The sequence below is a fragment of the Zea mays genome, chromosome 1 (genome assembly GCF_902167145.1).
Source record: "Zea mays cultivar B73 chromosome 1, Zm-B73-REFERENCE-NAM-5.0, whole genome shotgun sequence".
In the NCBI taxonomy this organism is placed as follows: domain Eukaryota; kingdom Viridiplantae; phylum Streptophyta; class Magnoliopsida; order Poales; family Poaceae; genus Zea; species Zea mays.
In genome coordinates this window covers 62545194-62571847 of record NC_050096.1, presented here as the reverse complement: position 1 = coordinate 62571847, position 26654 = coordinate 62545194, and the positions used below count along the sequence as shown (strand labels likewise).

General features: G+C 42.5%; 2 protein-coding genes across 4 annotated transcripts; one reads left to right on the top strand and one right to left on the bottom strand.

Annotated features, from left to right (window-relative positions):
* LOC100283847 (uncharacterized) lies at positions 1-19880 on the top strand. Of its 3 annotated transcripts, XM_008679572.4 has the most exons (20): positions 1-447; positions 813-911; positions 1277-1348; positions 1435-1527; positions 1749-1886; positions 2274-2332; positions 2430-2532; positions 8815-9003; positions 9094-9194; positions 9290-9344; positions 9512-9598; positions 9720-9771; positions 10487-10572; positions 11871-11924; positions 12025-12108; positions 12195-12266; positions 12878-12958; positions 13019-13196; positions 18707-18742; positions 19345-19853. In XM_008679572.4, the coding sequence occupies exons 1-19, from the start codon at positions 358-360 to the stop codon at positions 18730-18732; spliced, it is 1719 nt and encodes a 572-aa protein (XP_008677794.1). In that variant the 5' UTR covers positions 1-357; the 3' UTR covers positions 18733-18742; positions 19345-19853. The 3 variants fall into 3 exon arrangements, 2 of the variants coding, with proteins under 2 accessions (XP_008677794.1, NP_001150217.1); NR_182002.1 differs by lacking the exon at positions 13019-13196 and having other exon boundaries at positions 67-447; positions 9715-9771; positions 19345-19880; NM_001156745.2 differs by lacking the exon at positions 13019-13196 and having other exon boundaries at positions 67-447; positions 19345-19880.
* Positions 19881-22852: 2972 nt separating this feature from the next.
* On the bottom strand, positions 22853-26128 carry LOC109941165 (cyclin-dependent kinase B2-1). The gene is made up of 8 exons (XM_020541679.1): positions 26122-26128; positions 25800-25972; positions 25495-25668; positions 25316-25409; positions 25153-25222; positions 24928-25066; positions 23524-23559; positions 22853-22978 (listed from the first exon to the last, which is right to left on the bottom strand). Exons 1-8 carry the CDS (start codon positions 26126-26128, stop codon positions 22853-22855), a joined length of 819 nt encoding a protein of 272 aa, XP_020397268.1.
* Positions 26129-26654: the final 526 nt, after the last annotated feature.

Below are 26654 nucleotides of genomic sequence, written 5' to 3'. Positions count from 1 at the left end.
CACGCCGCTCGCCGTAGTGACCTTTTGCTAGCTGGGGAAGTGGGGAGTAGGGAGGCGGGTCGGGACCTGGCAGTCGCGTCGACCTCCCCGCCGCGCCCACGGCACTCGCCACTCCACCCACCAGGCCAAGCACGCGGCGGCGACGCCAAAGCATCAGGGCACCAATGGTTGTGCTCCCCGCGGCCCCGCGGCCCCTACTCCTACAGTCCTAAATAATAGCCTTCCATTCCAATCTGTTCCCACAGTTCAGTCGCACACTCGGGCGGGTCAAATTCGACTCGGGAGGAACCAACCACCCGGAAATTCCCCCCTCCTCCAGTCTCCACTTGATCGGCGAGGCGCTGCGGCCGCGGGCGAATGGCGTCGGAGGCGGAGTCGCCCGTGGTGATCCACGCGTGGTCGGCGCCGCGCTCCCTCAGCACCAGCCTCATGTACTCCTTCGCCCAGGTCTGCTCCTCCTCCTCCTCTCCTCGTCCTCCTCCTCCTCCTCCTCTGCTCTGTTCGCGCCTCAGCTCATCATGCGGCGGGAGAGGGGATATCACAAACGGATGGGGACCCGTTCCAGTGCACGCTCGCTCGCTCAGCTGCAACGCGAGCATTCGCGGCGTTCCGACGAGGGCTGGACGGCTGGTGCTAGGCGGTAGTCGGTACGGTAGGGGGCCTATGCGATGCGCGTGCTCATCACAAGGAAACTGTTGTCGTCCAGTGTCACTCTGAGTGCGCCTTGCGCCCATTTTTTTTTTTCTTCATGTGCGCTAACTTTAACTTGGCAACTGATTTTCGATTTCTGTTTCCTGTATGTATGGCTCCAGAGGGACGACATGGAGGTGCTTGACGAGCCTCTCTACGCAAATTTCCTGCGTGCCACAGGCGTCGACAGGCCCTACCGGCAGGAGCTCCTGTCCAAAATGGTGAGATTCGGCACCATGCTTAACTTGCAGTTCGAATTTCCCGGAACTACGGCTTGTTTCAACTAGTGAGGTGGTTGGCAGACGGGGAACTAATTTTTTGGTGGCCAGTTTCAAGCCTTCAGGCTGCAATGCCGCTTTCATACCCTTTTCTGGCCTCAAACAGATGTCTGCCTCTAGGACCACATTTAGGTGGATATTTCTTGCTGTTTCAGTTAATCCTGACAAATTCTATATAGAAAATACTATCATGTAGTACCATAATCCTGCACGCCTCTTTTTTTTGGCCAGAGCAGAGCATTCGAGAAAATGATGCTTTGCGTTCCTTTTGTATGATTTGAGTCATTTGGGGGATATTTCTGGTGCAGGACCCTGATGGAAATAAGGTTGTCAAGGAGGTGATTTTTGGCCCAGGGGACAAAAAGTATCGTTACTGCAAGGTATTATTTCAGAAACTTATTGCACAGCTTTGTGAAATGATAAGTTTTATTTATATATGATAACCTCCTTTCTTTTCTTTGAATAGCACATCTCAAAGCAACATCTCCCAAATCTGTCAAGCGACCTCATGAAGAAGGGAAAACATTTCATATTGATACGGAACCCTCTAGATATACTGGTATCTGGCACCTTAAGCCTCTCACATGCAGTTTACCTTTTTTTTTCCCTTCCTTTTCACAGGCTTTATCTTAGGGCACGCCACTTTTGTGCTTGCCTTTATTTTTTCAAAAAGAAAATGCCTGTTGATTTGCAAGGTCTTTTTCTTTAGCAGTTTTTGCTACTGTGGTGTACATGTTACCTAATGTGTACCACTGATAATATACAATTCCATTATCCCAGCCATCTTTTGATAAAGTCGTTCCACCATCCTTCATGGAGCTTGGCATAGGCGAACTTGTCTCAATATACAGTGAATTATGTGGACTTGGGAGCCCACCCCCTGTGATAGATGCAGATGATCTGCAACAGGATCCTGAGGTAAATCTATGGCTGGTTAATGCAGTGGTTTTATTAGAGTGATCACTGTCCATCTTATGATTCTAATCTAAAGAGTATTAGATGCCATCTTCCACGATGATATAGTAAGCTCCTTTAAAGGGCATGCCACTTTAGTCCTTAGCTTATTTGCTACACCAAATACTTCCCGCCTTCTTTTTTCATGAGTATCAGTATACCAACTTCTCTAGTGCTACATTAGTTCACATCAGTTTTGATGGTCATAAATCATGAACCCTGCAATAATAGTGGTTTTATAAAATTAAATAATGTGATGCAAATGTTGCTAGTTTTAATCCCTGTATTAGATTTTCCATTAGTTTTGACATTTGCAATCCAGTGTATTTAGTTGGTTTGCACCTCGTGCAGGCCGTCCTAAGTGGTCTCTGTGAGGATCTGGGCATTCCTTTCCAGCCACAAATGTTGAAGTATGTATATTGTAGGAAATACTGACACTAGTATTACATTTTTGTAGTTTTGTTATGTGCTCCAATATGTTCAGTTGGAATTGTTTCCTCTTTTTAGATGGGAAGCTGGCCCCAAGGAATTTGATGGTATATGGGCACCCTGGTGGTATGGGAGTGTGCACAAGTCTTCAGGTTTCTCTAAGCCTCGCCAATATCCTCTGGTAAGCCTACACAAAAAAAACTCTTGATCTCCATTCTCCAGTATTTATGAGTAATTTTATCCAATTATCCTGGACAAAATTCACATAGTGTGATATCCTGACCCCAGCGAATGGTGATATTCTGGCCCAATGCTTAATAGAATTAATAGAGTAGTAGAGTACTCATACCAATAAGGTACATCTTTCTTTTCGGAAGCCTATCTCGAAAGGACCTCCATGTTAAGCGTGTTTGGCTTGAAGCAATTTGGGATGAGTGACCAACCGGGAAGTCTTCTCGAGTGCGCATGAGTAAGGACAAAGTGCGCATAAAAGACTCGTGTTGGTCTGTGGGGATGATCTATGGTCCACTAGGAGTAAGTACCGTCGGTGCGGAAGTGGACGAGGTGTTACAAATGGTATCAGAGTCAACCCTCGCGGTTTCACGGGCGTGTGTGAGCTAGGGGTTCGGGTATATGGCGCATGGCGCATGTGGACCCGGAGTGGTCACATGGCATGGCATATGACAACACTAGACACACATATGTGGCCAAGAGTGGAGATTCCTGTATTGGGGTTGACCGACGAGGACGTTGGTCTTCTAAGGTGGGTGGATTGCGATATCATGACCCCAGTGGATGGTCATTTCCTAGCCCAATGCTTAATGGAATTAATAGAGTACTCATACCAACAAGGTGTATCTTTTTTTTCGGAAGCCTATCTCGAAAGAACCTACAGATTAAGTGTGCTTGGCTTGGAGCAATTTGTGATGGGTGACCGACCAGAAAGTCTCCTTGGGTGCGCATGGGTGAGGACAAAATGCGCGCAAAAGACTCGTGTTGGTCTGTGGGGATGGTCTATGGTCCTAGAGTGCTGCCAGGAGTAAGTACCGCCGGTCCGGGAGTGAACGGGGTGTTACACATAGCAAGTCAGTTCTACCTTGCTTGGAAAAGGGCATGCTAGAAAAGGTAAATGGTAAGAAGCACACAAGTCGGTGTAAAAACCTACCTAGACAAACTGAAATATTTTACTTTGAAAAAGGTGAAATAAATATATGAATAATATAATACTTTTTTGTGTTCAAGGAACCATGAGTGTTTAACTGGATGTTTTGTATGAAAATTAGCATGGGCTGTTTAAGTGTTTAGCGAAATTTGTCCTGAGACGTTGCATTGTATGTTTTTCTTTATAATATTATTCCACTGTAACAACAAAATTTTGTGGTTGTAGATATTGACTTATAAGAATGCCATCTGTGGTAGCAGATGGTTGACTCACGTCTGTCTTTATAAGATGCTCCCGTGATTACTCCATACTGAAATTTTTGGCCTCTCATTCTCCGTTTATTTTCCGCTTAAGGCAATTTTTCACCCATCTTGAACTGACAAGTCACATGGCCATGTGTTCCACAGTAAGCCTTAGCTGTTTATCAAATGCTGGTAATTCTGAAATACACTTAAATGGTGTTGACTGACTAGCTGTCACACCCGTTTCCCAAGGGCAGAGCCGGGTGCATAGCATATGTGTGTCAGGATCTATTTTCACAGATATGTTGACGTCACAAGTGTAATATATCAAAAGAACAATGCATAAAAGCGTAAATAACGATTATATTAACATATTACACTTCGAACAGACATAATGTTTTAACATTTATTCATCAAAGTACAGCGAAACAGGGACATCCATCCACAGGAAGATGACCGGGGGTATCACTAGACTAGCATCCATGGAGCTTAGCATCATAACTTCATCTGCAAACTTCTGATCAAAATTAAGCAAGGGTGAGCTCACTTATGGTCGGACTCAGCAAGTGGGGGAAAAACTAATGCAGGTATAACAAGGTGAGGCTGAGGTTGAGCAGTAAGCATTTTAGTTGGTCAACATTTTATTATCAACACCTGATTACTAATAAATGTGAATCCCAAGTATTCCCATTAAACAAAGGTATAAGAGTATATCAAAAACACTTAAGTGAAACCACTTAAGCAAACCATTGGCAGATCATCGGATCTCGATTTATTTCCATCTTCAAGTTCAATTATCATGTGAGGAGTCCAGGCTGCTCATAACCGTGAGCACGACTGATATATCAGTTTTACACTCTGCAGAGGTGGCGCATCTTTACCCATGAGTCGTGATTCCCTTCTAGCCCAGGTTAGCTAGACCCGTATTCACTTCCGAGGTGAATGGCCAGGGTCTCACTACGAGGCTTCTCCCTAGAGTCCTCATTACGCAAATGCTGGAAATGGTCAAACTGCATAAGGCACACCTACCGTAACCAGCTTATAGTCCAGACTATAGGGTAAAGCTTTGGGAACTATGCCCGTATTCAATCTGCCTGAGCCGGAACTATAAGAGCTTGCCAGATGCCCCCGTTCCTGTCGACCACGACCAACACCCAACATAAGACTTCCCTAGTTATTTAGCCAAGACCAGAGCCATGATAGTTCTCATGGTAGCACTGTTTTCCCGGGTGGTCACTCCATGTTCCAATTAATATGCAATAATCTTGTTTAACCATCGGGTTAACAACAATAATATAAACTTACCATTTTGGAACATTAATATCATAAGCGGGAGTGACTGCATAAAGTTAAGTTGTAGCAATAGCATAGCTACTTGATTAAATCATAATCCCAGGTTAAACAAGGAGTAAGGTTATCTAAATAGGTAACCCGTCAAGTTATGCATATATATCCAAAAGAGTAAACTTTATTAAATGTATTGTTTGGGATCAAACAGAGTATGCAGAGGGAGAAGTCCACTTGCCTTGCTTATTGAAAACTCGAGATTCTTCCACGGAATATATCTTGATTCTCAACTACTAGATCAACCACTGAATATCACACAAACAAACAAGAAGAACAAACACCACTCAATAACATACAACATTCACCATACGTAAAGCTAAAAGAAAGCCTAACGAAAAGAGCGTTCGCTTTTAAAGAACATCGCAAGTAATGGTTATAATAAGAGGGTATTCTTTTCAAAAATGTGTGATCTATACTTTATAAAACAAGACATGAGCTTAAAAATGTCTTAATTAAAATATACAAATATTTGGTTCACCAAATTAGTTTTTTTATAAAACGTCATATGCGATATGTCTAAGATTAAGGGTTTATAAGACGATAAACATGTTATAACGATATTAAACCTTTTTAACCTTTTAGAACACATATAAGTTATATCTAAGGTTAATGGGCTACGAAACACGTTATTAATCTTAGAAGCATTATGGAACGTATTATAATTCATTGTTAAACCTTTACTTATGACAAATTAAGATATAAGTCTAAATAGGTTTTATGTGAAAATATCATTATTATTAAACACCTATTTATGGAAAGTTATGATATATGCTTTAATGAACTTTTATGTAAAAGACAATGAACAAACAATTATATTTTATTTTTATTAGAAAGTACATGTCCTATGTTTTATTAAGAAAGCTATATACAAAACAGTATACAAACTAACATTCTTATTAAAGAACATGAACACTAATTTCCTTAGTTTATTCTTTAGGAAAAACTAAGTGACACATATATAAATAATATGAACTAATTTTGATTAAATGATTAACTAAGCCTATATAACCAGTTGTAAACAAATATAAATCTAATTAACTAGGTTATGAGAGGACATAATTACTCTATTATTTATCTTTACATTTAGTTTAGAAACATATGACCTAGATATTTAAAATGAATATTATATTCATTATTATGTTATTAACTATTGTTTTAGCTATGACGATGTGAGCACTTAATTAAGCCATTATTAGAAAAGTTATATGACATATTACTTTTAAGTTTCTATTTAATACGGCTATACTTAAACATATATAATGAATCTTGTTAAATATGATAACTATTAAAAAGGTATTTTAAAGTTAGAAACAAATTATCTAATTCTTTAGTAAGAAACCTATGTTTATCGACATAACTATTATTTTCTTTATTAGAAAAGTATGAGTGCCTAATTAAGTCATTTTAACATTATAAATCCTACTATTTCGGTTTTCTCCTTTCTTTTCTAAATAGAATTTATACATATAACTAAAAAATGTTTATTTATTTCTTCTGACATTAATATAATAAGAATTAATTGCAAATCACTAAATGAGACTTTTAATAACACATTCATGGTTATTATGACATAAGTGTCTTACTAATTATAAGTACTTAAGTGCTATGCTTATAAATATATTTATTATGAATAGTAAAAATATATATTCTCATTCGATTGGAAATACGTGGCTTAATTTCTATTTCAATTTCTTATATCCATAAGTTTATACTTAAAATACTACTAACAGTTATTGTTCCGCACCCACTAAAGCGAAATTCAATTTTAAACATTTCTAGTACAAAAACCACGGAAGTAGTGAATAGTGACCGTACTCATTTTTCAAATTATAAACTCATACGCATATTCAAAGTATTGTCGCGGGGTTCGATTTTGGCTACACGTATACATCGCATCTCTAAAAATCATACGGGTGAATCGCCAAATCGCATCAATATTACAACAATAATTCATAAGATCAATAAAGTAATTCAAACATGATTTAGAAAATACATTAACGGGTTGGGGTTGTCTTCAACCTTGGGTTCATGCTCATGCGCGGGGATGGACGTAGACGAGGGAGAGTGTTCGTCGGTAAAGGAAACTCCGGCTGGGGGACGCAGACAGTGAGTACGAACTCCGGCGAGTCTCCACGGACTCCGGCGACGACGGTGATGAACGGTTTGGTCGATGGCGAGCTCCGACGACGGTGTTTGATGGCGACGGGGCACGGTCGTCGGTGAGGCACTGGCGTCCGTGGACACAGCAACGGCCAACGGCGACGCACAACACGCACACCAAACACAGGATGCGAGAGGAGGAATGGCGAGAAGGGGGAATGGAGAGGGAGGCTTCGGCTGTGGCTTTATAGGCCAAGACAAGGCGAGGGGCAAGAGGGAGAAACGGCGGTGTCTTCAATCGACCATTAATGGTGCTGGTAATGAGAGAGTTAGTGAGGAGGGAGAAGGGGAAACGGCAGCCGTTTCCGGCTCGGCATCGAGGGGCGGACGAACGCGGGGCACAGGTGGCGCGGTCGGTCCTGGGCGCTGCTTGAGGTTGGGGTCTTCGGTCGCTCGGACTTGGGCTTCGCGATGCTCCCTGGCGGTCGGTGTCGCGGGTGTCACGAGGCTTGCGGCGTGGCTGTAGGGCACGGACGGGCGCGGTGCGGGTTGCGCGCGGGATCGGCTGGACTTCGGGCGCGGTTTGAGTGCAGGGCGCGGGTCGCACACGGCTTGAGCGCGGTGTCGCGCGGAGCGGCAGAGGGCAGCTCGCGGCGTCGGGTCAGGGCGGTCGCTGTCGCGGCCGCGCCGGGTGTTGGGCTCGCGGACGCAGGGGCTTCGGTTTGCGGCAAGGGCTGGGCGCGCGGCGTGGTCCTGCGCGGGGCGGTTCCACGGGCGCGGCCGGGGCTGCAGCGGTGCCTGGGCGCGCGACCAGATGAGCAGGGGCGGCATCCTGGGTGCGTGTGGAAGAAGCAGGGGAGAGAGAAGAGAGAGAGAGAGGGAGGGAGAAGAAGTGGCGGCTGAGCGGATGGCAGGGGAGAGCGGCGGCTTGAGAGAATTAGGTGTTGGGCCTTATGGGCCAAACGGCCGGTAGGATTAGGTTTTGTGTTTTTTTTCTTCTTTTTTTTTTCTAAATTCGAAATACATTTTTAAATAACCTTAAAATTCATAATAATTAATCCAAAATTATTTATAAACATAATATTTATTCTTGGGCTAATATTTATTATATTATTTATGTGAACTTTTCTTTAAGAAGAAATGATATTCCATATTCAAAATCAATCATGAGTATTCAAAAATCCTCCCAAAGGCAAATAAATAACGAACACTTTAAGAGAAAATTAATTACCACAAACATCATTATTAACTAAATGTATTATTTTTATTTAATGGTTTTCATAGTGTCACACTAGCTACCAAATTTCTCAATATTCTCCTTGAAAATGCATTGTTAATACTTAATACCTAAGTCACGACCATTAGCTTGTGGACATCTCTGCATCCTATTTAATAACCGCCTGATGCTTCAGGGCAATGATTAAGCTGTGATGGACTGTAAACAAACTGAAGCACCAAGAAGAAATTGATTTGGTAGTAAATACGTGCTTTGCAAACTATTAATGTTTTAGCATCCTTCCATTTTAATTTATCAAAATGCAATTCACTTAATCTTGTTTTGTACCATCCGGCACAGTTCTTATTTACCATGGAATTTCTTGTTTGATTGTAGACTTTCCCATTCGTGTTTTATGACCTGCTTGAGCAAAGCTTGCCTTTCTACAACATGCTGAAGCGCCAAATAAGGAAGATAAGAGGACCGCAGCAACCACCATTATCGGACCCTCCTCTGCCTGTCCCTGCAAATAAAAACATTCTTGTTTGGGTTGGAGATGAACTTTTGCCCCGTAACAGTGCAAAGGTATATGTCACTGGTACCTTGTGGCATGCCACCATTATTAGAACATAGTAAACTCTCTACATTCTTTCTCTAATAATCTTTCTTGTAAAGGTTTCAGTGTTTGATTCAGTTGTACAAGGAGGAGATGCTGTTTGGGAAGGTTTACGTATATATGATGGAAAAGTATTCAAATTAGATGAACATTTGGACAGGTGCAGTAGCTAGTTGCATACTTGCATCTTCTTCTGCATCCCATTTTCTGCTTATGGTTTATCTAACTGGTGATGTTCCCTTTTTTCTTGTCTAGATTGTTTGATTCTGCAAAAGCTATGGCCTTCAGCAATGTGCCTACTCGTGATTGGGTAAGCTACCTTTAGCATACGAGCTTCATGATTTTACCGTAAATTGTATTGCAACATAGGTGCTTGTGATTGTCAAAAATCTGAATTCCCATTTGGAGAGGATCACTGGCAACCAATTTTGAACTTTTTTCTTAACAGAGCTGTCATTTGCACATGCTTTGGTACAGATTAAGGATGCCATCTTTAAGACTCTGATTGCAAATGGAATGTTCAACAATGCTCATATAAGGCTCACGCTCACCCGTGGGAAAAAGGTAAAATATAGATCAAGATTCATCACAATGTCACTATTATAATATGATATCTATCACCTTCATAACGACCTTATCGCTCATTGCCTCATTCAATTCATTGGCTGTGATTTATCAAGTGAAGGTGACATCTGGAATGAGTCCAGCTTTCAATCTTTATGGGTGTGCCTTGATTGGTATTCATCTTCCCACCCACCTTTTTTTCTATTTTTGCATCCTTGTGCATCTCCTCTTCGATCGCACACAAAGCATTTTCTTTCCACCATGGATTTTATTTGAGCACAAAGACACAAATAGGCCATGGAATGGAAGAGTTTAAGCACCGCTGCACCAGTGGTGTTTTATACGTGTTCTAAGGGTGTGTTTGGTTTGACTTTTGGCTTTGGCTTTTGCCCCCCTAAAAGCCAAAAGCCAACCAAAGGGCTGGATCCAGGAAGCAACATTTTCTAAAAGCCGACTTTCCCGTAGTGCAAATCTGAAAGCACCCCTGGACCTGCTTTTAGTGGCTTTTCGGATAGAACTATAAAAACATATATCGAAGAATTTTTAACGACTTTTAGTGGTTTCCACCAAACGGTTTTTAGCTTTTTAACAGCTTACAGCCTACAACAGCTTTTTTCACAGCTCACAGCCCACAACAACTTTTTTCACAGCCACAGCCCAACCAAACAGACCCTAACTCAATGGCATAACATCACATGTTCATTGACCGGCCTGTAATTCACAAGCTGGTAACACTTGGCTATGGTATATCAATTGATATACTGGAAATACATCTTGAGGAAAGGAAACTAATTCATGTCACTGTTACATCCAATTTAATTTGTACCAAGAGGTGCAATGAATGCTTTTCTGTTAGTTTCTGATAAATCTTTCATTTTTTTGGTTCAGTGCTTGCAGAGTGGAAACCACCAGTTTATGATAACTCTCATGGGATAAAATTGGTTACTGCCACCACACGTCGAAATTCTCCAAATGTAGGAATTCTTCATGATTTTGTTTATTTTAACTTCAGCTAGCTTTAGGGTCAATTTAGATGAGCAGTTTTTTCTTATCTTATAATAAGAGAATTACATAACTAGCATTTACTTGGAGAACTACCTAGCAGCAATCACAATATATCACCAGTAGTCATCAGTGCTGACAAAAGCACCATTTTGTCCTACTTGGTGGTCTCAATATGTTTGTTTCTTTGTAATTGCCACTGAAAGTATTGGTTTTATAGTTTAATAGGAAAAAAATCTTAACATAGGAGAGCGGTACATCATTATATTAAGAATAGGGGCAAGAGACCAAACAACCCCCACAAACACTACACACACACACTCATGCCCAACCTTAAACGATTACATTCGCACCCGTGAAAGAACATACAAGGCGACCACTACTAATCTAAAACTCTATCCACCGGGGAGGGCAGTCAGCCCCCGCAATGACCACAAACAGCCCTTCTCACCAGCTATGATCAGAGATTCAGAGCGCCACTAAGTTTGGAGCTGCTTCATCAAAGACATCCATTGTGATGGTTCCAGAGAGTCCAAGCTCCGAGCATAACGAGAGAATTAGTTCCTTCCCTCATCAACCCATCAGCGGTAAGCCTGAAGACCAATCTGCCTGAAGATATGAAACCAAAATTCTCTTGCGAACACACAGTGGACAAGGAGATAGTCGAGAGTCTCCTCTTGGTCATAAAGGGGGCAGTGCTCTGGATGAGGTAACCCATGGCGTGCTAGGCGAATCTGCTGTCCAGCACATATTGTGCACGACCAGGTTTAATAGGAAAACCATTGCTAACTTCATGGACAATTTTTCGAAAGCGCTGCGCGATTATATATTAAGGAGAAAAGGTCCAGTAGGACCACCAGTTACAGATACATAAAAGGGGGCCCCTATGGCGGCCAGTAACAGGCATAAGTGAACTGCAATCTGATTTTGATAATTTTTCGAACTTCAAATATCCATAACTTCAATTGATTGATCATAGGTGTAGGCATAAGTGAACTGCAATCTGTAAAACTTGTTTTCTTTTCAAGGCTGCGAAATTTTTGTATTCGTCCACTAACTCTTCAATAGCTGGTATAAACCAAATAATTTGTCTATTACCTCTATCACTTACAGTTTCAGTTGCTGCCAATGACTTCAGTTTCACCATTTTCAATGTTTCATATACCTTTGGTTCAGCATAAGCTCAAATACTATGAAATACGTTGTTCTACTACTTTTTGTTCTTTTAATTGACGATTAAACTTGACCATGGTTATTTTCCTCGTTTCAGAGTATAGATTCCAAGATTCATCACAACAATCTTATCAACAATATTCTGGCAAAGGTTCACTTTCCTTTTGATTTGGAGTTCTTAATTAGTTCTTAGTATATACCGTAACTGTAATGGAGTTTTTGTCTGGACTCGATTTTCCATCCTCGTGCAGATAGAAGGTAATCTTGCCCAGGCTGAGGATGCCATTATGCTAGATAAGGATGGCTTTGTATCAGAAACAAACGCAACAAATATTGTAAGCATACATACCTTTATCAAAACGACTAGTAGACACTTGATACATGACTGCTCTAAACTGCATTGTGTCAATGTCAACTGCAGTTTATGGTCAAAAAGGGAATTGTATTGACACCTCATGCTGACTATTGCCTTCCAGGCATTACGCGAGCAACTGTGAGTATAATCAGATTCCAGTTGGAACAACTGGGGCCAATCTACACAAGTGCCTCCTAAACTCTATTTGTGCACTAGTACTCTTTCTGAGGCTGAAGTTGTTTCACAATATTTGAATTATGTTGCACATTTATATATACTACTAAGATAAGATATTTAGTGGATAAATTTAGGTTCTAAAATAGTAGAAATGATTCTACCTGTTTTTATTTTGATAGAGGGACTTGGGTACATAGTAGGAAGTAGGTTCGGTTCCTTTTATTTATTATTTTTTTGTATACGTTCAAATTATTGGATAAGGTCATGTTTTGAACTATCTTCGTCAGAAGAAAGTGTAAAATATTTGAACTACAGAAGCAGCAATTCTCCACATTTCTAGTAGCCTTACTATCTTTTCGCCAGTGTTCTGCTCAGTTGAATAAGTTTGTCCATTCGATACTTCTAGAACTCTGCTATATTACTGTATGCTTAATGTAGTGTTTCTGGTTGTGTATGCTTACTATAAAGTGCTACATTTATGCATGAATGTGGAAATGCGCAGAATTGGTGCAAATAATGGAAAGTTGTGGTTTACTGAGACTTTCTAACATTTCTCAAATGAAAAATAACAGGTCATGGATCTTGTGGTGAAAGAAAACTTTGTGTTACATGAACGACGCATTAGTCTGTCAGAATTCCATGCTGCAGATGAGGTATGGTACTTTACTTAAGCCATGTTTGAATGCACTAGAGCTAATAGTTAGCCGCTGCAGGCGCGGACGCGCATGGCCAAGGTGTGTGTTGCTGCTGCCGCGGCACAGATGCCACTGCAGCACATGTCGCTGCTGCCGCAGAAGCTGCCCTGGACGCTACCGCTGCAGGCACAGTCGGCTTGGGCATGGGTTCTTTCCCCACACTCCTGTCGCAACCCCTTCCTCCTGGTCTCCTCCGGTACGATGGCGCCTTGTCAGTGCCGCTGCGGGCCGCTATCCCCCAACGACTCTTTTACCGCCTACTTCACCCTTGTTACTACCATTGCCACCCAAGTATGTTGTCGTTGCTCGGGGGTGTTGTGATCACCGACACTTTACTTGAGTCCGATGATATCAAGGTTTCCTAGGCATATGAGGCAGTTGCCATCGCTAACCTACATGCTCAGTGGACTAGTGTACACAACATTTGGCCATTGGTTCCCATCCTTAGGGATGAAAACGTTCGGAAACGATCGATAAACACTAAAATCATTTCCGTTTTCATATTTTTTATCGGAAATGAAATCGAAAACGGTAACTCCGGAAACGAAAACGATATCGGTATTCCGGAAACATCGGAAACGAAAACTCTGTACGGAAAATACATCGGTAACGATCGAAACTCGAAATACGATCGGTAAACATATCAATATGAAAATATCTTAATATAACAAGTTCACAATATAACAAAGTTGACAAAAACACAAGTTCACAATTCACAATATAACAAGTTCATAAAGATCACAAGTTCGCAATATAACAAGTTCATAAAGATCACAAGTTCACCGACTCAAAGTTAACAAGTTGACAAGTTCACAAAGATCACAAGTTCACATTTCATAATATAATAAGTTCACAATATATCAAATTCACAATTCTTCTATTTCACAAACCGTATTAGGAATAAGACTGTCTCCAACAAGAGACTGTAAAGCACCCTGTACTCTAAATATAGAGGATTTGGACGTCCGGTATAGCTCCAACAGCAACCGCTAAAACCTCCGCTAAAATATAGCGCGCGTTCCTCGTCCGCTTAATCTGGAGTATGGGTGACCGTGCGCTATCAACTGTTCGCTCGCGCGCTCTGTCAGTCTTCCGTTCTCTCTGGCGCTCCCTCAAAGCTTCTAGCTGGGCGCTGCCGACCTCCATCGCCCGGCATAGAGCTGGGACGAGCAGCAGCCACCGCGGGAGCACACGAGAGCAAGGTCGATGGTGCTGCCATGCCGCTGGAGATTGGAGCACCGCAGGATGGAACGATAGGAGGGGCTGCCATGCCGCTGGAGATTGGAGCCTACACGGAAGCAAGAGGAAGAAGAGGAATAGATAACAAACTACTTCTTGTATTTGGGTTGTATTTTGGTTTGCTCTGTAGTAGAGATATTTGGAAGCCTTGTTTTTTTAAATAAATTATTTTTGTGTACATAACACATAATTTGCAACTTGTAAATGAATATTAAAAAATAGTGATTACAAAAATATTCGTACGTGTACTATAATTTATAATCTGTGTAATTTGACCCTGTTAAAAAAATGGTGCAACCATTTTTGTTAATATGATGGGTGAAAATATGATAAATGAGATATAGGGGATGAAATTTAGAGAACGTTGTTGGAGTTGATGAAGATATAGCGAACGGAATCTTTTAGAGTGTGCTGTAAAGGACAGAGAATATTGTTTTAGAGGATGAAATTTAGAGGACGTTGCTGGAGACAGTCTAACAAATATAAGATATTGTTATATAACCTTTTCTTGCTCCGGTTATTTTTCTCGTTTTTCAAAAATTTATAAGGTCTTATATATTTACAGGCTCTATATAGCAACACCAGCACAATTGTTTAAAAAAATTATAAGCTCTATATATTTACAATAAAATCCGGCATATAACACAAATACATTTGAGTCGTATTGGTTAGCTGAGCGTGCTTAAGCTTTTTACTCAGTAGATAGATCACAGTTCAAATCCCCTTCTCCCCATTATTTTTACTATTTTTGTGAGTAAAGAGCCTGATGGTGGGCGTGGTGGGTCGGCTCGGAGAGTGGGGCCGGTCGGCTAGGCGTCTGATGGTGGAATGGCTGGGCACTTGGTGGGCTTACTAGAAGAGGGGTGGCCCGATGGGGCTGGTGGGCTAGACCTATTTTATTTCTGGTAATATTCCAAGAAAGTGTTCCAGTAAATTTTGATTAAAATCGGTAACTGAAGTAAACGGTCGGTAATATGCCATACCGATTTCGATAAAAAATTCCGATTCCGTTTCCGAAAAATACCGTTACCGGTGAATCTGATCGAAAAAAATTCGAAACAGTTACCGGAATTCCGAAAATTTTTGAAACCGTTTTCATCCCTACCCATCCTTGACCTAGCCTCCTCCTCCTATGCTTGCTGACGTGATCTCGTCCTCCTCACCCTACAACACTACACCCTCGACGACATTGTTCACTCGATGGTCCCGTTTTGGCACCAAATGGACAATGTCGTCCTCTCCTGGTTCCTTGGCACCATCATTGTCGAGTTGTAAGACATTGTCCGCGTGTGTCGAGGCACTGCTCGCTAGGTCTAGGTTGCCATTGGGGGGCATTTCCTTGGCAAGTTGGCAACCGAGAGGCCCACACCCTCCACCTGGATGTCGCCTTCCGTAACTTCATCCAGGGGGGCTCTTCATCACCAAGTACTACTTCTAGATGAAGGGCATGGCAGACTCTCTACATGACCTCGACATGCCCTTTTGGATCATACCTTGGTTCTTAATCTCCTTCGTGGCCTCAATATGCATTATGATCCTCTACAGACCTGGATCACAATATGTGTTGTTTCCCTCCTTCCACACTATCTGCAATGGTCTCATTCTCGAGGAGCTCACCAAGGAGGCCTAGGCCCCCTTCAACACCGCCACAACACTTTACAGCTCCAACTCTAGCGGGCAGTCCCGATGCACCACTTCCTCCACTACAACACCTGGGGGCTCGCTCTCACACTCACTTGCTCTATCGGTGTTGGGAGTCCCTCTCCTATCAGCTCTGGTGCTGATGGTAGTCGTCGCCAGCGAAGGGTGAATGTGGTGGTGGTAGCAGGAAGGGTGACGCTCCCTGGTCGTCACTCTACAATTTGTGGATCGACCATATCTTTATGTTGCCTGGTCCGACAACGAGTGAGCCGTCGTTATGCCTACTTCAGTTGCAACTATAGGCCTTCCTCGCACCTTTGGCAACTTTGTGTGTCCTATTGGATCACCTCCTTCATGTCTGTTTGCACTTGTTGCTCCACTTCTTCCATGACCGCCCCACTCGGTTCTACCTTTGCCTGGTAGGTGGGATCAACAGTCACTTGCTAACTCGTTTAGCATGATGACTCTAACTCCTCCCGCTGTCATCGATTGGGTGAACGACTCAATGCCTCCTACCACACCACTTCGGATGCTAGTATACTCTCCTCCCATACCCCCACCCTTCCACCCTTCTTCTATCATTGTTGGAAATGGTAACATTCTTTCGATCACCTCAATAGATGGTTCAGTTTTTCCTGTTTCTTTCTGCCTCTAGAACGTTCTTGTTGCCCTCACTATCATCCAAAATATGTTATTTGTTCGTCAATTTATTACCGACGATTCTTGTTATCTAGAGTTTTGACCCTTCTGACTTGTCCATGAAAGATCCCACCCGGAGTGTTCTCGCCTGATGTGATAGCTCTAGGCCCTTGTACACTTTGCGGCTTCCTGCTTCCACTGCTTTCACTACTTCATCATCTTCATCGACGTACGATGTCGCATGCCCTAACTACTATAACTTCCTCCAGCACTTGGCATTGTCGACTCGGTCATCCTAGTCCTGATGTATTGTCCAAGATATCTCGTAGTTCAATCATCCTTGTACTAGGGCACTCATAAGTACCTGGGTTCCCGAACTTTCATTAGTTCACTCCAGCGTGGCACACCACATCGACATTTTGTTTGAACATCCCGGTTTTGATGGCTGACCAAGTTCGAGAACCTATTTTGCTGGTTTTGAGAGTTCGTGGACCCAAGTGACACAACATACCAAGTTTAAGGACCACTAATGCATTTTACGCATGTTTCATTTACTGTTCTAGTGTCAACTATAATGAGACTTTCAATCCTGTGTTGAAGTTGGTTATTGTCCTATCACTGCCCTCTCGCAGTCTTGGTTGGTCCATCGACTAGACATCAAGAATGACTTTCTCCATGGCACCTTGACTGAGACACTATAGTGCAGTCAGTCATTCAGTTTTGTTGATTTAGCTCATTCATACATGTTCTGCAAACTCAACAAGTCGTTGTATGGTCTGAAGCAGACACCTCATGCTTGGTATAGTCAATTTGCTTCCTTTTAGCTCTCATTGGGTTTCATCGAGGCTAAGTTAGACACCTTCATGTTCATTTATTTGAGATGCAATGACAACATACCTCCTTCTTTATGTCGATGATATTGTTCTCATAGCCTATAGTACGACCATCTTGCAGCACACTATTTCAGCATTGCAGTAAGAGTTCGCTATGAAAAATATGGACCAGCTTCACCATTTCTTAAACAATTGAGCACCGCCGTGATGCATTATTCCTTCGGCAGTGACAATATACTCTGGACATACTTGAGGGTGATGGTATGGTGGACTGTAAGTTGTGTGCCACTTGAGTGGATGCTCAGGCCCTGGTGCTCCAGTCATTGACCCTATTGCCTACCGAAACCTTGCGGGGCCCTTCCTTTACCTTCACTAGGTCATACATCTCCTATGTTGTTCAGGAGTTGTGCCTCCACATGCATCATCCGTAGGAGTCGGATCTTACTGATGTGAAGTGGGTTCTTCAGTACCTTCAAGGCACTCTTGACTACGAGCTTTTTCTCCACCGGTCCTCGTCGACCAAGCTCGTCTACACCGATGTTGACTGGGTCGGTTGCCAGAACGCACATAGTCCACCTCTGGCCACATTGTGTTTCTTAGGGGTAATCTTGTCTCTTGGTCATCGAAGCGGCAACCAGTGATCTACTCGAGCGCCGAGGCTAAATATCGTGCAATAGAAATGGTGTGGTTGAGGTGTTCTGGCTCCGCCAGCTCGTGCAGGAGCTCCACAACCCCCTCATCAAGAATACCCTTGTATACAACGATAACGTCAGCACGGTCTACATCTCCATCAACCCTGTCAGGACTCTAGGTCTAGCACTAGCATACAAAGCATGTCGACTTGTCGAGATTGATCTCCACTTTGTTCGTGAGTACGTCACTATCAGGAATGTTCGAGTCCTCCACGTTCCGACGGCTTCATAGTTCGCCAACATCTTCATCAAGTGCCTACCCTCCTTAGTATTTTTGGAGTTTCACTCCAGTTTCAACATTTTGTCGTGGCTAGAGTTTCGAATATAGGAGCTGTTAGACTGTTACGTGAGTTAGGCTTAGAGCCTGGGCCGAGCCTCCTATCTTCACTGCAATGCAATACTATCTCTCCTTTCACTCTCTTTAACTGTGTAATCCTTCACTGAATGTCTCTTAAAGTTATTCCTGTAGATGAACTAATATGACAAGATGAAGCTCACTTGATCAAAGTTTTCCTTTCAAAAGGCTTACATGTAGGATGTCATGCAGATTAAACTTGATGATCAGAATTATGCATGAACTGCTTTTGATATTAATCTGACCACACGCACCATAGGTCCATAACATGAATGTTTATTCTTACAACTCTGATTTTCACGTGCAGGTATGGACAACCGGAACAATGGGTGAAATCACACCGGTGAGTTGACTTTCTTGCACTATATGGTCATGTTAGTGTTTTACCTAGTCATTCATTCACTGTCAAATAGTTCTCATAAACTTGAAAAGTATAGTTAGATTTTTTGCATAATAGTGAAATATTTGTGTATATTATCTAACCTCAAGGAGCATTATTTGCCCGCTCCTTTATTGTTTGTCAAGTAGGCGCCTCCCCTAGCCAGATTGATCTCTTTTCTCTTGCATGCTGACAAGTGACATCAAGTACTAGGCTGTCTCCAGCAGCCTTCATATCCCACTCAATATCTCACTCCCTATTTCAAATTTCAAAACAATACAGCCTACAATATAAAAACAGTGTTTTGCATTGTCAAATGCACGCTCTGCTGAGCACGGCCTTACTGCATATGAATTTCCTTGTAGAGTGCTCCAGTTTTCTAGCGATTCAGCTTTTGCTGTTTTCCGCTCCTAGTTTATGTTGACTAGGAAACTACTATCTCCGTTCTTTTTAATTTGTCACGGTTTAGTTAAAAATGAACTAGCGGACGATAAATATCCGAAAACGGAGGTAGCACCCAATAGTTGTCGTATTGCTGAATGCTGAAACATTTTGCTTTACATCAGGTTGTAATGATTGATGGACGTGAAATCGGCGACGGGAAAATTGGTCCAGTCACTAGACAAATCCAGAAGGCATACAAGATCCTGACAGCAGGGCAAGGAGTACCGATACCGGGGGTTGCTGAGGTGTAATTGTCTAAGATGCATCCCTTTATCTAGTTAGGATCAGTCCCCCAAGGAGCTCAATGATATCAGGCTAGCGCAACAATAAATTAATAATCTGCATTGATCACTGATGTTCAAAGACACCATGGTGCCGTTTGGTTCACATATTTGTAACGTAATGGGTAAGTGATAACGTTAAATTATGTTTGTTTTAGTCCAACCGTAATCAGATATCATACTAAAAATTGATACCGAACTATTCAAACTTGTTACGGCCAGTAATCGAGTGTAAACCATTACCCTTTACGTTACATTTCGCGAACCAAACAACACTCAGTCATTGTTATTCGAAACAGGATACTGCTGGAGATTATAAACGCAATAAGCCATTGCGCTGGCATGCGCTCGTATGCGTCTAAGTTGGCTAATACTCTAATCCCCGTGCCCGTGCATACGATTCCAGTGCATTTTGTCGAATCTGACTTGTTTTTTTTTCCTGTGAAACAAAGAGAGAATATGTAGACGCGAATTGCCCACCTCTAATAAATTTCCTTGCAGCATGCATTATATATCTTTGCAGCCTTACAGGAAAGCACGTGCATTTTCATTCTTGCGTGTCTTTAACTTGGAACAGAGTCTCCAAGGAGCTCAGTGCAGCGTGGTAATAAGGTCATACTAGAGCTAGACGGCAAGACATCTCTTCGGCATTAATCCGTCTAGTTTCATGCAAGTCCAGAAACACTCAAGGCTACCATCTACCAAGAGTGGGACAAGTCCATGGCTCCAGATTCTGTGTTCGCGCGTCAGACAATGCATTCAAACGATCAAACAGAGATGAATACAGTACAAGCTAGTGTCACATAGGTTACTTAAGACGATAAAATGTGCATGGAACTCACATGCAGCCGCAATAACTACGAGACATTGTATTTCCTTAGAGGCGTCGACCGTTCAGTAGTCTTTGGACCGTGCTTTGTTACGGTTATTATATATTATATAATTAGGTATTAAGATATTTATTAACTATAATTATTGTTTATTTCTAAACATTAACCTAAGTGTGGTTAGTCCCAACTTTTTGGACTATTTTTTGGGTATCTGTGGTATGGTAGGGTGTGTGGTTCGAGTGCTCGCTCTACACTATTTTTTGCGTGGTATGGTAGTTGCGCGGGTGGGGTCGGGTGATGAGCATAGCCGCATAGGCAGGCCCACAGGGCATGGTGGGGCAGAAGAACCAGTCGGGGCGCGTGGTGCGGGCCTAAAATGTCAGCGCGGAAAGAATAGCTGTAGTAGCACTAAGTAACCATATTAGATTCTTAATAGAGTAATATAGACTAGACACTTGAAAGCCTCAAAGAGATGTGAATGAGATGCCGCCATCATTGGTTATGCTTTCAAATATACTATACCTTGCTCCAGGAACAGCAATAGGCAGTCACTGGTCCACTGGTTGCAGCCTTGCAGGTTTCTTTCGTCATTGCACTGTCTATGAACTTCGTTGTTGAAGATGCTGTCTTGGCGATAGCCGCTGTGCCAAGAAGGATGAGAGCGAGTTTCAGGAGTAGATGGATACATGGAGTTCTTCCCTGTCCCCACCATCTTCACAGAAAGATCGCTCAATTTACACATGTCATGAAATCTGGCATCAGAGTGCAAATCGGTTACGAACGCCGCCTGGAGTTGCAGATCAAGTGCTGCAGTAGCTGTCCTGTATCGGGGAACTCGGATGGACAGAACCGAGCAAACTTTTAGGTATGATGCAAAGGAAACCAGTTCAAACTGCTCTCCTTGTTAAAGCGCCCAAACTGCTCTCCCATGTTAGGGGTGCATGAACACAACGGCTATGATCAAATTCTGTTACGTTATTTTATTACTTTGTGCTATATTTTTTTAATCACGTTAACGTTATGAAGAATGTGCACGTCGCTTTTCGAATAGTAAAAAAATAATTTTAATCAAATATATTAAAATTAGTTATAATACATAATAATAACCATTAGATTCGTTATTGAAAAGATTCATAATAAAATATCTTTATAAACATTAATGCTTTTCTATCATTTTAAACAAATATTGAAAAGGTTGGCTCATAGTAAGAAAATGGAATGCGTTTTTTTTAATTCGTCGGGTAGTAGTACTACACTCTGCTCCTGCCGAGACGATCCGTGCACCGAGTCCGACGGAGCAAGTCCCAGACAACGAGGAGTCAAATCAGTCAATTGCATCGGTCAAAGCGGCCAGACCAGCAGAAGCGCAACGCTGCCAGGCGCCAAGCAAAGCGCGTCGACGTCGTGGCCCCTCTGGCCGCGGGCCCACACCGGCGCACCGCGGCATCGGCCCCCGGTAACCGAGCCGAACGATTCAAGACAAACCTTTGGTTGGCCAATGGGCAATGGCCCTTGCGGATCCTCGTATCGTACCACCCTATTTCTTTTATTTTACTAGGTATATGCCCGTGCGTTGCAACGGATGGCACTTGTACACGCATAAATCATTATTTAGTGTTGCTATCAAGAATCAACTTAACAATCATAACAAATGTCGAAGTTTGCCATTTCGAACAATCAAAATTTAGTTCAATGACACTATTAATCGAAATAAGAAAATCCTAAGTTGATAATACAAGATCAAAATAAAGATCAGATTCCTATTAATTGTTTAGAGAAGAGATTCCTATTAAAGGGGCATCATCATTTATTGTCCAGTGTTATACAACATTCAGAGCACATAGAGTATGCAAATACGAACATAGCAAAACATACTCTCCATACCAAATATACAACAAGATGCCACAATACATCTCTCATGCACATCACAAATGGCAATGGTCTCCAGCTCAGAGTGGCTTAGACGCGAAGACAAGCGCTGACGTCGACGTCCACGCGTCATGGCCTACACCACAATCTCCAGTGTCCACCGGTACCGCTCCTGCTCTAGCATGGGCAGGTGGATGAACACGAGGTCGATGTTAGCATCATAACTGAACTCCACTTCCACCGAGTTCAGCAGGCACCTCGCCGGGTCCCGCGAATAGTAGGCGCTGAACAAGCCACACCCACGACCCATGGACCCTGAGTGCCATGGCCTTGCTGCCAGCACCACTGGTCACGACGCACTCCTTGACGATGCCACTGGTCACAGTTATGCTTAGCAAACAAGAACTAACCATATCATGCACGCTAATCTCGACATGGTTGATGCTTGACTTCTGGTCAAGTTCTTCAATATGTTCTTTGTCTTGAAACTCGAATTCAGAAGAAATAATAAATAGAAGGCTATGACAATCACTGCATAAATAGCATAAAAGCTTTCAGTTTTTCCAATGTTACATAACATACAAACGCTAACCAGTTTGTGCCATTCATTTAAATCATTTCATGCCAATGTCAGTCATCAGAATGTTAAGTCATAAAGATTTAACAAAATATTGAAGCCCAATGTCAGTATCAGCCAAATCGAATTCCATGGATAAGAATGCAAGGATAGCCTGAATCCTGAAACCTGTGTCAATGGTGATAGGTTTCATGATAGCCTAAATGCAAGGATAGCCTTAATCCTGAAACCTGTGTCAATGTAAAATCCTGAATCATGAAACCTATGTAAATAGCAGCAAAATGCAAAAGGCTTATCAGAATGTACTCTTAACTGGCAACCAATACTCCATGTACAGGTTTCAGGATTTTACATTGATGCAAATTGCAAAAAGTGGATTATGTATTAATAGTTTCTCGATTTTGTTTATCGCTGTCATATAAAAGATTATTTTTTTCTTTTTCATTCAAACAAGGGAACCTTAAAAAACATTTGGTGGAGCACAAATAACCACCACACCACTAATATAGTAACCTAACTCAAACTGATAGAAGAATAAGACATCATGTGCTAAAACAAAATAGTCTAAGTCTCTAAGATTGTTCTCTATCACTAATAAGAACATAATGAGTCTACACTACTTATTTTCCTTCAAATCAGAAAGAGCACAACAAAAGCGAAGCTGTATCGTACCAGGTAGCTTGCATCATATTAATAAAGCTCGTTCATGATGGTTGACTTGCCTACACCGGGCAGCCCAATTACCCCAATCATCATGAAATAATTGTTCTCGGTCAGATACTGCAAAAACATGGAGAGGGTTAATAAGTTTACATAGATAACAAAGAATTTAGCAATTACTACAGGGTTCAAGTGAAATGCACTTGCTACCTGCACATTTGAGCATGCAGCAAGAGCCCTCAACTAAACTAACTGTAACCACTCACCAAGATTCGAACAAAAAGAAAGAAAGAAATGGCAGATGAAACAACAGACAAGTGACAACACTTCATGTGAAACCACTATTCCACGAATTAAAGGGCTACCAGTAGTTTTGTTAGCTACCTCGGGTGAATTATGACATGTTTTACTGCTTAATTTACATCATAATTTCAGTTAGTCAGGTACGAAAAACAAGACTACATAAGTTATTACATGTAAAACTTTGGGCAACAATTTTCTAAAACCCCCTGACTTTAACCAACTGATATCACTAAAATGGCACCCTCGTCCATTGGAAAGGACAGAAATTTCATGCATCATGTCAAGAATAATGGACACACTGATCTTCCCCCTACATGTCAATAGCTTTGATCTCCTACGGCTTATATAACTACGGAATTACTGACCACATGATAAAATTACAGGGCATCTCGATCAGGTGGGCTCGCAGCAGAGAGTCATCAACTCATCATTTTTACCACTGTTTTTAGTTTCTCTATAACAAATGAATCTGAGTTACATTGATTAGACTATGGTTTCTTATATAATATTAGAAGAGTGTAGCTAGTCACCTGTTTCAAACTATGGTTTGAATCCTGCTTGTCCTCGTTTTTGGCTATTTCTGCCATTTAAATACCTTGGACTCTAACGGGCCGACGTATTGTGTCTGGTTGCGGTTGTGGCACGAGGGCCAGCCCGCCACAGTATAATTAAATAGCCGGACCTAGCGAGTTATACACTAAACGGACCGTGTCGTAATAGGCCCCGGTTGTGTCGGATAACTCCAACAATAGCCAAGCCAGCAAGCTCAGCTACTGACTGCTCATATAGATTTGGAACCTTTTTCACCGCTTCCTCACTGGTTACTGCCCACAAACAAGACTTTCGACGCCCTTCAATCCAATTCACGACAGCTTGCTTCTTGTCAAAACAGAAGTCATCTGATTTGAAGAATAAGATATTGGTTAGCCTAGGAAATTAATAGCAACATACACGCAAAAAATATTATTAGCTCTTGTATCAGTAATTCTGTAGTCATTTGATGCACAGACCTACGCTGATGAAAGGAGTTATGGCTATACAAATAGAACACCAAAGCTGTAACTTGCCTCATAAAGTAGTTATTGTTAGATTCTACGGTGCCTAAGATCAATTTCTAAGCCCCTAGAATAACAATCCGTGACTACAAATTCTCGATGACAAGTGCGTTGCATACTTTTCACTGACCTCAAGTAAATCATAGCCATCGGAGTCAAGACCAGGGACAAGAGTGGACAGCTCAGTGGGCTTCCACTGGGGGTACACGTGCCAGTTCGGCAGCTTGCCTACTCCTGGCCACATCTCCTCATTTGGGGTGCCCAGCAACCTTTCACCCAAAGAACAAGATGGAGCATTAGACACCCACCAAGAATTCAGAATGCAAACAACGAACTAAAGCACTGGAGGCATTACTTGAAGATGTGGAGGAGCTGCTGTAACTCGGAGTCGCCAGGGAAAAGTGGCTGATTAGTAACCAACTCAGCTGCCATTTACAACCAAATTAGAAATCATATATGTTGGTTTGAATTCTGAAGCAGTTTGCTTTGACAAGAATATGTGCTCATCGAAATGGTACCAAATATGCAGCCCACGGACCAAATGTCAACCGGCGTGGAGTAGTGTGTGGCGCCAAGAAGAACCTCGGGCGCCCTGTACCACAGCGTCAGAATCTGCACAAACAATTCAGACTCCACTATTTAATCAGACGCAAGATGCACGGCTGATGATGAAGACCAGTGGCAGTGGGAAGCAGACCTCGTGCGTGTACTTCTTTACAGGGACGGTGATGGCACGGCTGAGTCCGAGATCAGCGATCTTGAGCGCCATGGTCTTGCGGTCCATGAGTAGGTTGTGCGGTTTCAGATCACGGTGGAGCACCCCGCGGCCGTGAACAAAACTCACGCCCTTGCACAGCTGGTACATCAGGATCTGCAGACGCACCAAGGCCATCAATTGAGTCATGCAGACGCGGGTAACACATCCACACAAACACCTCATCGTGCACAGGGTTTGGTTGTGCCATTGGAGAGGAATAGAGGATACAGAAAGAGAAAATTCACCTTGACGGTTTGTGCGGGGATCTTCTCGTGGTTGGCGTGATAGCCCCGGATGAACTTCTTTAGGTCGGTGTCCATGTACTCGAAGATGAGGTACAGGATGGTCTGCCCCTCCTTGTTGACGCCCTGCTTGAGGTCGAGCAGGCGGACCACGTGCGGGTCCTGCGACAGAGCATCTGTCATTAATACAGACCAAGAACAGTAGAACACTACACATGTGACATGCCCAACTTTAGTTGTTGAGAGGATAACTGAAAATCTTAAACTATCTTATCTTACCTCACCATCATTATTCTGAGATAGGGGAACATGCCTCACTGCTGACCCTCCATGGTGGAGGGGTATAGGAGGGTTGATGTGAGAAGAACAAGCGACATCGTCAATTTGACAACTTGGTAGACTTCTATATGTTTCTTCTGTATGAACTGGTCTTCTATGATTTGGAGGTACTCTGCTTTATGGAACAAAATATCAGTCTTATGCTAAACCCATCCAGATTAGCAACCAAAAAATTGCATCAAAATTTACAGAAGATTAAACTTGAGCATGTTTTGTATGTCATCCAAATGCTATAGCAGGTATTGCTCAAAACAGACTTCAAAATTATTTGGGACTGCAGGTGTATTCGATTCTCTACCATGCACTGTGCAACCTGTAAAGTACAAACAAAACAGAAAAAAATCAATGTGCCTCGGACCTGCGACTCCTTGAAATCAACGGAAAAGTTTCTTCGACACCCCTTCCATCTACGTGCACGGCGCCGCCACTGCCACAGCAGAAAAGATTCAGTCCGCACCGTAGTTCTTCCGGAGAAGGAGAAGCCCAGCCGCCACTACCGTCCTCCCCAACGAGCAGCTT

Coding starts and splice junctions, on each gene's coding strand:
- LOC109941165 (XM_020541679.1), bottom strand. Junction 25,669..25,799: donor TCCCCGCACAAACCGTCAAG/GTGAATTTTCTC, acceptor GTGCGTCTGCAG/ATCCTGATGTACCAGCTGTG. Junction 25,410..25,494: donor TAAAGAAGTACACGCACGAG/GTCTGCTTCCCA, acceptor TTGTTTGTGCAG/ATTCTGACGCTGTGGTACAG.
- LOC100283847 (XM_008679572.4), top strand. CDS start 358: ATGGCGTCGGAGGCGGAGTCGCCCGTGGTGATCCACGCGTGGTCGGCG. Junction 9,772..10,486: donor TTATGGGTGTGCCTTGATTG/GTATTCATCTTC, acceptor TTTTTGGTTCAG/TGCTTGCAGAGTGGAAACCA. Junction 10,573..11,870: donor CACGTCGAAATTCTCCAAAT/GTAGGAATTCTT, acceptor TCCTCGTTTCAG/AGTATAGATTCCAAGATTCA.